Raw genomic sequence first — 13954 nt, 5'->3', positions numbered from 1 at the left:
ATGCATTATTGGACTGTGTTTACTGAGTCTAATGGAGTCACACAAGCCATGTGACAACAGCAAGCGCCCACTCAACAGCTGTAGTCCTGACTGAGCTGAGTCACTGGAAGGAGAGTAACTCACAATGCGGTCTGGGGGTGGCGTGCTGCGGATGAAACATTTGATCTGTCCCTTTTCCCCATGTGGAGCCTGATGTGTCTGAGTGCTGGAGATGGTCGGAGGTCCTGAGGAGAGAAAAGATGCACATAGTCACTCGTCACATACTCAGAACTGTGAGCTAACAGTCCCCTGTTTGCGAGAGAGTCCTAGGAATCTCTTCAAAACTGCTTATGACTGGAGGACACTACAGAGAAGACACAAGTGTGTCGCTTTTAACAATTTTTGCTAATATTCTATTCCATCTATCGATTTATATTACATATATTTGATGTATAACCTGTTCCTAAAGTACAAGATTTAAGCATAATATCTCTACCCCTACAGTTAGAGATATTATAAATACCTGTAGGTTACTTGGAAGATGCATCAGGATACATCAATTTGGCTGTGACTCAAGTATCACTCCAGACACTTGAACTGGCTCTTTAAAAATGCTAAAAGTGCACTTGAATATACTCCGAGTCTGGATGTTTGCCAAGGTATAACATTCTTCATTCACTAGAAAATGTACACAAACCTCACTTTTAAATTAAATTCTGTTTACCCCCCACTTTCCGTGTGCAGCAATAGCACATCTTCAGTTGCTTCGGTCAAGCAGTCTTGACATTTGTGAATCTGGTGCATTGTATAATGACCCTCATTTGTACAGTTGGACTGCAGCTGGGATGTGAATAAGACACAGGGACTTGTTGAATTTGCCCTGGAGATTTACAGCAGCACGTACCAAGGCTGACATACGCATTACCAGTTCCAAGATCGACAAATTCGGCTGGCCCACGCTTCGAGAGAGGTGTCAAACTTTAACCGAGGAGGCTGAAGATCTCATCTGTAAGATCTGCCAATCAAGTGTGCAATACTGAGGCCTTGCGGTGGCATGCTATAAATTTGGCATTAAAAGGAAAGAGCAGCATTGTATTGGGTTTGAATGGGCAGAATCGTAAAGGAGTCTCCTGTGGGCTGGTCTATTTAAGAGTTGTGTTAAGGGTGAGGGAGTGAGGGTCTGGTCTTCATTTTCAATCTTGAAAAGAACTGATTTATGGCAGGCCTCATGTCTCCCGAGGAGATAAGACTCAGCGTGCCAACTGCAGGTCTATTTCTATAGGCAGCAATCGGAAGAGTGCCAATGGTGGGAAAATGTTATTTTGAAGAGATAACGGCCCCCAGAGCGTCTCTTCATGTTCACTTTTAACCCTGGGGCCTTGAACTTTGAACTCTGGCTTATGCTACAGCTCACCCTCTTTTTCCAAAATTGCACAAAACAAGCAAGCTACTGATGTAAAGGGTAAACAATGTTTCTCTAAGATAGATTTGGAGTAACTTCCCTGCTTAATGGATTACCAACCCTGCCAAAAAACTGCACTTGCGTACACAGGCACACAAATTCACACCAATCCACCAATCATGCATCTGCCAATCATCCGCGGCGGTGTCTCTCGACTGATTCGTAATTGCAGTTTATTAACTGGCTCTTATTAGAATAAATTAGCATCTAGATGAGCATGAGGCAGATGGAGTGCTGTAGTGAGGGGAATATCAGGCTGGTGGAGAGGAATGTTACACTTCACACCCCTTCATTAGACACCAGTTCTGCAGCGGTACCTTACTGCTTGTAATGTACGCATGCTATGTGCATGCTACCCTTCGACTACAAAATCATAATCCACACGATAGGATGCGTTAAAGGCTGGAGTGCATGTGTAGTTGCAGGCGTAAGGTAAATCCATTCAGATCATTCCCTGCTGACAGAGGTAAGGCCAGCGCTCGGTGGCTCAGAAGAATCAGCCCATGGATCAGGCTGTAAATGAGGAATATAATTAGATAGCTTATCACTTATCCTCAGAATGCTGGGTTTAAGGAACTCTGTGGGGAGTGGGAAGGCTGGAGGCTGGGTGAGAGAGAGAGAGAGAGAGAGAGAGAGAGAGAGAGAGAGAGAGAGAGAGAGAGAGAGAGAGAGAGAGAGAGAGAGAGAGAGAGAGAGAGAGAGAGACCCCTCATTGGATTGCAGGGAATATGTTTGTGACAGTAGGAGGCGTACAAGGGTCATAATGTACGGATCATCATGGGGTGGTGTCGTGAAAAGTGGCGTCACCCCACAGAATCCTATCCCTAAATTATTCCCTCAGCCAAAACAGGTTTGTGTGAGCACTTTATTCAATTCATAATGATAAATATAAAAACAATTTGTTTTAAATTGCATTTTGTATATCATCTAACATAGAGTGTGGCAGTGATGACATATTTTTGTAGGCGAATCCGGAAGTTAGCTTCACCCTGGTTCTCTTCACAAAAACCCAATAGGATTTTTACATTGGTTTTTGGATTATTGCAGAAAACATCTCTGGGACCAACAGGTTTATGAATCTTACACGTTTTTTTCATCATGATAGTTCTTCACAAATGAACACAGCATTCAGCGGAAGTTCAAATCTAAATGTATACTATAAATGAACTATACTATGGTCGTGAGACTTCAACATAACCATCATTAAGCTTAAGACAACTCTTTCAGTCTTTATTTTAAAATAAAATGTTCTCTTTGAGTTAGGATAGTTTGCAAAAGCATGAGTCCAAACACAAAGAGGCTATGAACGCGACTAGATGAGTTGTTCGGCATGATGACGTTTCGTTTCCCTCTCCCATTTAGACACTTATTAGAAACCCGATTTTTTAGACACATTTTGACTATTTTAACTGAAAATCACTTTCCTGGGGTATGAATATCAGGAGATGGAAAAAAAATATATTTCCAAAAGGAAGGACACTAAAATGGGCCCCATTTCAGCTTTCATTTTCTCCATTGTTTTTCTTTTATGTATGTAAACACACTTGTGCATACACATACACTTAGACAAGTATATATTTCCCTGTGTTTTTTTTTTTGTGGTCCTCAAATGTGCACCAGTGCACTCATGCACAGAAACCAGAAGTAGCAACCTTCCACAGAGACGCATATGTCCAAGCCTGGTTTGTTTCGCCTCATTTCCGCTGCCATACATTTTCATTACGGCACTCCAAGAGGGCTGAACCCAGTTCCATGAATAGTGCACGCTCCGTGTGTCCTCTTGCCAGCAGATCCAGCAAATAAATGCAGGATCTGGACTCCTCTTACCTGCACACTGACCTTGGGCACACAACGCCCTATTTTTAAATGTCTTCCCTGAACTCACAGAAGTGCCTAGAAACTACTCCCCCCTTATTCCTTTCAACCTCATTTTTGTTATAGCATAAAATGTTCCTTAAAGCACTTCACCTCCACTCCATTGTGCCTTCACCCCATGGCAAAGCACATCATTTTCAACCATCCATCTATTAAGGAGTTTTCACACTTTCACAGATTCCACAATTGGTGCCATTATATGAGCGAGTCAGTGGAGCTTGTGTGATCCGTCTCTGGAGTGTGGTCAAGACTAAAAGAGGAAAGGTTAATGATCTCACTGTGATATAGGATTTGTATCTGTTCACATACTACGATACAATTACGCATGGACAACTGTGTCAGAAATTGTCACATGAGTGAGTTGATTGTCGCATTGATACTGGTTTGTATATTACAAACATTTTCCCCTGCATGATGTTAACATTTAGCAGCAAGAAAACAGATGCCTTGTCAAAATAAAACAATTTCTTATTTCTACTTGCAATAACACTACACTACTGTGCACCACAGTTTATAAGCTTGGGATGTTTAGGATTCTTTAAGGAGTCTCTTCTGCTCACCAAGGATGCATTTACAAAAAAAAAAAAAAAAGAGTTTGCAACATTGACAAGTGTTTCTAGAGCAGCAAATCAGCATAATATAATGATTTCTGAAGGATCATGTGACACTGAATACTGGAGTAATGATGCAGGAAAAAATATATATATTTTAAAACATAATATTATAGAAAATTATCTTTTCATTTGTAATATTCCACAATAATACTGTTTGTCTAAACACAGCCTTTTTTTAAATGCAGCCTTGATGAGCAGAAAAAAAAAATCATTTATTTGAACAGTAGTGTACATATAACAAAACAAACAAATTGAATCTGCAAGCCATATCCACAAGCAACATCACAAATAAATGAACATAAGGACACATTCAGATATTAAATCCCATTAAGGCTCAACATACACATGGAGAAATGAGATCCCTATCTGAGGATCTAGGGAACAAAAAGCAGAAAGCAATGGGCAACCATTAGCGTGTTTTCTGCAAACGGTGTCCCCTGCTAGCTATTTGATTATAATTAAATTACATTGGCCCTGAGCGAACGCTGGAACTCTCTTGTCTATATTCTGAGTCTCAGTAGGAGCTCTGGGTTCCAGTGACAGGCAACTGGGAGGAAACATATATTGACAAATCCCAAACATGTGCATTTTTATTAGCATAAATTAGTTTTTATGTGACTCAGTGAGGATCAAGCTAGCATAGGTCAATTATTTCTTATTTGAGCTCTAGTTCCCCTCTTCATCCTTCTCACTTGCTTTCTCTCTTCTCTTACTGATCAAGCCTTTGAAAGACAAAGCTCTGGTCATCAATCATTCCTCACGTCAATGCTTTTGAATTTCACTCACTCGTCAGGAGCACGTGTTGATGAGGAAGATGTGAAATGATCGGCTTCATCTCCCAAATGCACCATGACTTGAAACAATCAGCTCCGTGCAACAAGAGAGCCTGCGCCACATGTTACCACATCAAAGACTGCGCTATAGGTGCTCGAGTCTAACATCCAGGACTCCTGTGTTCACTTCCAGAAATGAGTTAGAACACAGCTTGCAGTCCTCTTGAGGCTTTTAGAGCGAAAGGACTCATTGAAAATCATAAAAAAATCTTGCTTTTTGACATCTAAAAGACAGAATCACGTCATGAGGTGTAAAATGATGCAATGGTGATAATAAACAAGGTAAATGGGTAATTAGTAAAAAAAGCAATCCAGAGGAGGTAATCTTAGATACTCCATATACACAGTATCAACAAACAAATTAATGTATTTTTATTCGCAGATGTGTCTTAAGAATTATTGCATAATTATTTACACATTCTCGTAGAATGTGAAAGCACATTTGCTTTATTTCACTTTCACATTGTGTATTGAATTCAGTTGAATTTTCAGACATCACTTTTGAATCAAAATAGAATTGAGTAAATCAAATCACAGTCGACCTGAAGATTCACACCACTGGTCTGACATTATATTAGTATGTCACTTTTTACAATCAGAACCATTGAGAATTGATCTGATTGTAAAAAAGTGACATACAAATGTAATGTCAGACCAGTGGTGTGAATCTTCAGGTCGACTGTGCGAATTCGATTTACTCAATTCTATTTTGATTCAAAAGTGATGTCTGAAAATTCAACTGAATTCAATACACAATTCCATATAAATGCAGTATTCAGTATTTTTCTTTTATTTACAGGTTAAACACAGTATATTGTCAAAAGCTCTAGCTAAGGTTCCTTATACCTGTTGTTTTTAGACGCTACAAATCAACCCAAAAAAATATTCACAGATGGTGAAAGAGTGGCAGAGCCTTCGGCAACTTTAGTTGCCTGTGGGCTTAAAGGTTTTAACACTGAGAAACATGGTGACAAAGTGTTTGATCTTTTCATAAACCTCAAGATATCTTTCTACTACCAGAAAAACTAAAAACATGACCACATTTATTAAGGATTCCAGGCAATCCTGAACTCTCTAGGAGTCAAGAATGAATGCAAAGCAGAGGTACTCTTCACTGTCCCCATAAAGAACAGAATGCACTTGATGAAAGTGGATGTCATCTGTAATTTCTATAATTCCTGTGTTCTCTATAGGTCTAGAATGAATGTCTGACTTTGCATATTAACACTATCAGTCATAACAGTTCTTTATTGATTTTCTTTCATTTCACAGCACCAAACTGCATTAGCGATTCTAAACTTGCAGAGGAATCATTCAATGCAAACACAATTGTCACTTTGGCTGAACTTCTCTTATTTTCCACTCACGTCAAAGCCGTAGCCCATGGCAAATAGCTTCGGAGAGAAAGGAGCTTTTAAAAGACGTGTTGGATTTTGCGAATGAAAGCTGTTGTGCGGCTAATGCATGCCGCCTGAATTTCAAGCGGCCGTAATGAAGTCATTTGTCTGAGAGTAGCCAGTCTCCCGCTATTCTCCTGTGTTCATTAGCCTGTCACAGCCTAAGAAACAGCTCCTCATGCAATTCTTACTGAATATAATCAGCATTAGCCCAGAGAAACAGCAGACCGAAGAGTAAACATCAAACTTCTGTCTCAGAGTCAACATGAATGTCAAAATAGGTCTAATTCATATCACCTGGATTTTCAATTGCTTGCACCTTATTTACTTACACATGTTCCAAACGGAGATGTTTGCAACCGTCAAACATAAAGTGACACACCTTATACCCGCTAGTCAAACTCATTAGCCATACACCTTTTAGAAGAGTGTCAAACTTACCATTTACGGTGAGAGAGACTTCCTTCTCAGCCGCTCCAACGCGAGGCACCACCGCACGGCACACATACTTCCCAGCATCCTCTTGCCTGACGGATTTCAGTGTCAGGATGTTCTCATTGCTTAGCACCTGTAGTCAAAAGTCAAAGATCAAAACATCAGTGCAACGGAGCTGGCCAGAGTCAAAACGAATCAGGACGGATGGGCAGCTAAGCTTGGAAAAAGGGCCTTCTTCTCAATTATTAAAATCCAATTTGGGTCAGATGAGGAGGACCATGTGAACATGGGAGATGGTAGGTGACAGTCAACCGGGAGAGAAATAAGACCGGTCGGTTTCCCCCAATGTCCGTGCCAGCATACGGACGTATAGTAGGATTGCAGGGAAACTTAAAAATCCTAATGTTTGCCATCGAAGTACAGCTCTGAGTGTAAACACTATGTACCATCATGTCCTTGAAATATTAACGTCTTTTTAAAAAAATACAATTATTTTTTTCTATTCGGTTCCTGAGCTGTTCAGGAATAAAAGGCAAGGTATTAATAGATCAAAGGTTTTATATGACGAATATCATATTGAACTTGTAAATGAATGGATGAAAATCCAATAACGTGATTTTTCATGTCTGCTTGATCTCTTCTTCTTTACAAAGATGAGATGTTGTCTGAACATCAATGTACTATTAATGTAGCTAACATGAAAAATGCGATGGTTGGTGTAAGAGAACTGTGTGTTTGCGTCAAAAGATTAATCTTGCAGTTGGGTTTAAGGGCAATGTCCAACAACAATTTCTAGCAACTTACCACCCCAGAGCCCCTTTTCATCCATACAATAGTTAAAGAGGGATTTCCAGTCCAGGCACAGTTAAACACAGCATCTGATCCTAGGTCAACCTGTAAAGACTGGGGCTCTGCAGCCATCCGAGGTCCAACTGGAGAAAAACAGACCAGGTTATAAGATCCACTCAGAGAGGTCACATTTGTAAGCTTGTTTTAATATGAGATTGGTAGGAGGAAGCTGAGAATTACAGTCTCTCATAATAATGCTCCTGATACCTTTACAAACTATGAACCAGAGGTGTCCAGTCCTGCTCACGGTGGGTCAAATTCCTGCAGAGTTTTGATCTAACGCTAATTTAACACACCTGGACCTGCTAATCAAGGTGTTTAGGATTACTAGAAGTGTGCATGTATGTTGGAGAAAGTTGTACCTCTGCGGGAACGTGGTCCTCCAGGATGGTTTGGACACCTCTGTTATGAACAAACAGAAATAACTCACAGTAGACATCCACGTTCCGACTAATGTTGGTGCTCCCGAGTGGGTTAGTGACCTCACAGGAAACTGGCTCTGTGAAGAACGAGTGGTCCACTACGACCTCGTAAGTGTCTCCTGAAACCTCCTTTATCACGCTTCCTCCTTTTGCCCACCTACAAGCAGTAGAAAGTGATTATTACTAAACAAAAGTTAATGATAAAGCACACAAAAGCCAGTTGATGGTTTTCATATATTTCATTTAGCATTGAAAGACAAAATGTTGCAGGATGTCATTAATCTGTACACTCAAAAAAGTGCAAAAATGTTATTAGGGGTACAACAGCTTGTCACTCAATCCTCAAAGGGAAATCTTATTTTCCTCTCTTATATGCTCCCTTTAATGGTAGATAGGGTACAACGTTGTCCTTTTAAGTGTACTGCCCCAGTGACAAGCTGTTGTACCTCTATCTATAGGTACAATTTAGTCAGTGTTGCTACATGTAAGTGTTCCTTGATCAACGTCCTTATCTAGGGCTGTCCAATCCTGCTCCTGTTAAGAGTTTAGCTCCACTCAACACACATGAAACAGCCAATTAAGATCTTCAAGATTACTTGAAACGTCCAATGTTGGGGTAAGTTGTAGCTAAAGTCTACAGGAAAGTAGCCCTCTAGAAGCAGGATTGGAGACCTCTGTCCTTATTGGTCCTGGAACAAACCTTCTGTCAACTAGTCAGATTTAAAGGGTAACTAAACACTAAACCAACTTTTTTTAATTAATGATCTGTAAGACTGGGGCTTTATTAGTGCTGTTCATTGATTCGAGTAACTTTTTTGACATTTGGGTATAAAGTGTTTTAAAGGGTTAGTTCACCCAAAAATGAAAATTATGTCAGTAATTACTCACCCTCATGTTGTTCCAACCCCGTAAGACCTTCGTTCATCTTCGGAACACAAATTAAGATATTTTTGATGAAATCTGAGAGCAGGATCACTCCTCTATACTAGTCCATAGGCTTCTTCTGGGATTGAACTTGCCGGCCTCGAAAAGTTATTAAAGACATCGTTAAAATAGTCCAAGTGACTACAGTGGCTCAATCTTAAGTTTATCAAGCGACGAGAATACTTTTTGTGCGCAAAAAAGAACAAAAATAACGACTTTATTTCAACTATTAATTTCCTTCTCTGTGGGCCTCGAGTCAGTTCACTAGTGTAACAGCGTAAGCTTCTGTTGTTGTACGTCACACGCATCACGCACATGACCAGCGTCGGCCAATAGTGAGCCTACGTGTGACGTAGCTCTACGGAATCACACTACGTTAACTGACTAGAGGCCCAAAGAGAAGGAAATGAATAGTTGAAATAAAGTCGTTATTTTTGTTTGTTTTTGCGCACAAAAAGTATTCTCGTCGCTTGATAAACTTAAGATTGAGCCACTGTAGTCACTTGGACTATTTTAACGATGTCTTTAATAACTTTTCGAGGCTGGCAAGTTCAATCCCTGAAGAAGCCTATGGACTAGTATGGAGGAGTGATCCAGCTCTCAGATTTCATCAAAAATATCTTAATTCGTGTTCCGAAGATGAACGAAGGTCTTACGGGGTTGGAACAACATGAGGGAGATTAAATACTGACAGAATTTTCATTTTTGGGTGAACTAACCCTTTAATTCTACAATATATGGTGTAAAAACGTCTGAGTGCTGCCCTCTTCAGGTTGAACGGTGGCTACTGCAGTTGAATTTTCCTATTGGATGTTTGCGGTAGTTCGTGACGGTAGCGGTGAGAGCTGACGTAAGCAGGTTTCAGCTTACCACGCCCTTGGTACGAGCTACCACTTCCATGGCAGTATAAAAAACATCTTGTTTCGTCAAAACCACTGTAGCGAGTCAGGAGTTGGAATTGCGAGTATTGAAAACGATCAGGATAGAGTATCCGTTCATCCCCTCTATCTCCGCTGGGCTCCGCCCACTTTTCCAGCCTTTTTTAAAATATTTCCAGTGGGTGGAGTCAGGCTCTGACCAGGGGTTTAGTTACCCTTTAAGGCTTACGTTTAGAGCTGGGTTTGGTGAAACATTCTTATCAATCTAGCATTTCCTTTACACTATTTTCTTTCCTTTTGCTCTATGTTGGACATTTTCTTTTGTGACTGCTTTAAATTGTATTGTTCTATTCTGGATTGAATTTAACTGTTGATATTTCATTATAATAAATAAGATAATCAACCACAGACTTTATATTTATTTTGTCAAATGCTAACGTTTTCTTTAGGATTTTAGATACCTTTTTTTAACACAATAGGTGTAGTCACGGATAGCACATAATGTGGTAATGTTACACATTTTTACACATCTTTATGTTAGCCTTTCTGACACATTTAGTGTGTTAAAGTCATTAACACAGCGAATGAGTGAAAATTAACACAAAAAAAGTGGTCCTGGAACTCACCCATGAATGTGTAAAAATGTAATTAATTTTTTTATTTAATTAATGAAATGGTTGTGTAGGGCTATGTTTTATCAGAATGTTGTTCCAGGTCCAGCAAAAGTCCAGCAAAATGTTTATCTTTGAATATGTTGTACTTTGGTAAAACCATTTTAACTGATTCAAGTCATTACATCAAACTTCAGTCTTAAATTCCCTTACACATTTAACCCACATTTATAACCTCAAAGACATGCTATCTAAGATAATTTAAAATGTCCTTATAAAAGTAGTATTCGATTTGTAACCCCTTTTAAGCCTAACTTTTTCCTTTAATGGAACAGAAAGCCATCATTTCAAGTCCCTGCCAGATCTCACAGGAAAAGAGAAACACAATGTAGAGGTTACCATGGCAATAACAGGAAAACCTGGTGTCTAATCCATTTGCTTCTATCATAGTCATCAATGAGACATGATAGCTGTCTGTCTGTAGGTGAGACCGACAGAAAGAAAGACAACCACCTTCTGTTGGAGCCGATTTATCCTAGTTTTGTTTGAGGAAATTACAACACTGTTATATGACAAATCATTGAAGTGAGATTTCTCTTGCCTCGGCATGTTTTTTGCCTGTATACCAAGTTAACAACACTGAATGGAGCCAGACTGGCAAAAACAAATCTCTCCACACAAACCCCATATACTGTACCAATGAGACTTAAGAAATTGTCAGCGCTCTGCACGAGGAACTATTCGTTTAAGTAAGAGAAATGCAACTTCCGGCAGGACTTAGTTTCTCCCAAGCGGACAAAGTAATGCATATCTATGTCACTTGCTTGGTCTAGTTTGTGGTTCCCTGTTGGCGACTAAGATGGGACTCATTTATACAAGCCAAAGCCAATTGAATATGGGTGTCACAGTCTGACACTAGGGTGCATATTTCAATAAACGAGTATATTCAATGCCAGTTAACTCCTCGCTGTTGAGAAGTATCGCTTTACCCAGCCAGTTTTACATCTCAGTACACTAAAAGCAGCCGGCACTGGTAGAGCGGTGCCAAAACTTCACTATTCACCTGCACTGTGGGAGTGAGCGCACAATTCATTACCTCTGCAACTAACTCGTGCCATCTGTGGGCCCCGATAGAGTGTCATTTAAATCATAACAGTCTCCCTCTTGACTAAATTAAAGTAAGGAGGGAGAGCAGTTGTAATTGGCCTAGCTAGTGTGCTTGAGAAGCACTGTGCCATGTTGTTAACATAAGCAGCTTAGAACACAGTCTGCTAAATCTGCACAGGCACACCTGTGCCTCCAAAAATATTCAAATCAGTGCAGACGGCTGCGCATGTCGTCTCCGTCCTCGACAAAATTGTTCTGGGGGAAGTGAAAATGCATCACTGTGAAACTTTATATTCTTGGGCAATTACAGAAGCAGTCACCTGCTATACGTCTACTACCAGAGTTTTTCTTTCTTGCAGTAACATATAAATTACACATGGAGCTTTTGAAGCTGCTGCTTTGTAATTAGATGAGATGATTGACTATGCCATAATTTAATTCAGCTTTAAATAGCCTGTTTATTACAAGAGCCTAAGAGGATTATTATCATCTTTTTAAGTAACTAGCTTATATGTGTGCATTAGCTACGTGCGTCTTTCATTATTCACTTGTATTCATACAATTATTTTTCTGTTTATTCAATCTTGGCTGTGGTCCCTTATGATAGCAGCACATCTTTCCTATTCATCAAATTGCATATTTCATTCAGTCATTTTTATCCATTGACAGCTCTACCAATAAGTCAAACTAGTATTCTGACAGCACAAAACTATGGCAATGCAGAGCAAAGCAGGATTGCATGTTGGTTTTAAGCCTATGGGGTGGCAGACTGGGAGGTTTGGCCGGTAGAGAAGACCCAAATGGTGGGTTAGCTTTGCCAGAGCTGAAGGATTCAGCGCTGCACATTGAAAGAGCCAAAACATCCGTGAGCACAGTGGCTCCACTGGGCTTCAGCCAGGGTCTTCAAAACAGAACAAACATGACCCAACTGAGTGCCTGTGTAAACTTTTGTAAACCCGAAGACTCCTTTATTATTCTGCAGTAGAAGGGTAGTATCAGGGGGAATCGAATGTTTGGCATTCCTATAAGTCAATGCTCTAAGTGAAGCTTTGCTGTAGGTTCAGACATAGTTTTTGCTCACTTAAAAAAAAAAAACTAAAAAAACTAACAGCAACAACAATAAAACATTTATTGTGTTTGTAGGATCTTTTTTTTTTTTTTTTTTAATGGTAGGAGAGGCATAGCCTTGGGGAAAAAATACAAAAAAACAGAGAGTACTTATTATGGAAAAAATATACTTCAAAATAATATACTTAAAGGAGAACTCCGGCGCAAAATGAACCTTTGGTCTAATAGAACATTGGTACCTAGTCAACCGTTCTCTGAGATTAGTTTTCATGATAATCGAATGTAAAGAGTTTTATCTCTAAAAACTGTTTAGCGGATAACGCTTGTAATGGGGGCATATAATAAGTAAAAAGAAATCGCTAGTTAAAACCACTAACAAGGCTCAAAATAGCCCCACACGAACACAGTAACATAATGAGGGTCCCTACATGCAAAACGAAGCATTGGGAACTTAAGTGTACAGACCGTTTAATAGATAAAGATAAAGACATTCCACTTCGTGTATACAGACAGGAGCCATCTTTGGAAAACAGTCTCGACTAATCAAACCACGAACGCCAATCATACAGTTCAGAAGTTCGCTGAACTTTATACAGTTCAGCTCACTTAGCACGTCGTTCGTGGTTTGATTAGTCGAGACTGTTTTCCAAAGATGGCTCCTGTCTGTATACACGAAGTGGACTGTCTTTATCTTTATCTTCTTATTAAACGGTCTGTTCACTTACAAAGTTCTCAATGCTTCGTTTTGCATGTAGGGACCCTCATTATGTTACTGTGTTCGTGTGGGGCTATTTTGAGCCTTGTTAGTGGTATTAACTAGCGATTTATTTTTACTTATCATATGCCCCCATTACTAGCGTTATACGCTAAACAGTTTTTAGAGATAAAACTCTTTACATTCGATTATCATGAAAACAAATCTCAGAGAACGGTTGACTAGGTACCAATGTTTTATTAGACCAAAGGTTCATTTTGCGCCGGAGTTCTCCTTTAAGTGTGAACTGAATGTAATGTTTTTGGACACTTGATTTTATTTTGGACACTTAATTCATTTATTTACAATTAAATGAAAATGTAGTAGAAATATAGTTTAAATGTAGATTAAATGCAATTAGTTGAAGAGCAGGACTTAAAGAGATAGTTCACCCAAAAATGTCTATTTATATAGCTACATAGAAGTCATGAATTTACAGTACATGTATATGGTATATTAATGACAATATATATATATATATATATATATATATATATATATATATATATATATATATATATATATTATTCATATGTACTCTCTTTATGTATATTTAAGTGGCCTTTTATTTTATTACTATTATATTATCTGCCAGTACATTTTTTTTTTTTTTTTTGTACATTCAGTACATCTAAGCACACTTTTTTCAAAAGGGTAAAATAATTGTGTGGTAAACAGCAACACAGATTGGATTTGGTAGATCTAATGTTTCAGTTTTCGTACTGGGGCAAATTATGTTTCAATAT

At 39.1% G+C, this 13954-nt stretch overlaps 1 protein-coding gene across 5 annotated transcripts in view; it reads right to left on the bottom strand.

Moving 5' to 3' along the window:
- Positions 1 to 13954, bottom strand: part of kirrel3b (kirre like nephrin family adhesion molecule 3b) — a 215287-nt gene that overhangs the window by 14585 nt on the left and 186748 nt on the right. For all 5 annotated transcript variants that reach the window (XM_056234309.1, XM_056234312.1, XM_056234311.1 and 2 more), the window contains exons 7-10: positions 7875 to 8023; positions 7400 to 7527; positions 6602 to 6728; positions 124 to 224 (exon numbers count right to left, since the gene is read on the bottom strand). In XM_056234309.1, coding sequence (XP_056090284.1) covers positions 124 to 224; positions 6602 to 6728; positions 7400 to 7527; positions 7875 to 8023 — 505 coding nt within the window. The remainder of the gene's footprint in view (positions 1 to 123; positions 225 to 6601; positions 6729 to 7399; positions 7528 to 7874; positions 8024 to 13954) is intronic.

Source organism: Rhinichthys klamathensis, unplaced genomic scaffold (genome assembly GCF_029890125.1).
Source record: "Rhinichthys klamathensis goyatoka isolate OS25496 unplaced genomic scaffold, OSU_Roscu_1.1 h1tg000391l_1, whole genome shotgun sequence".
Classification (NCBI taxonomy): Eukaryota; Metazoa; Chordata; class Actinopteri; order Cypriniformes; family Leuciscidae; genus Rhinichthys; species Rhinichthys klamathensis.
This window is presented reverse-complemented; position numbering and strand designations above follow the sequence as displayed.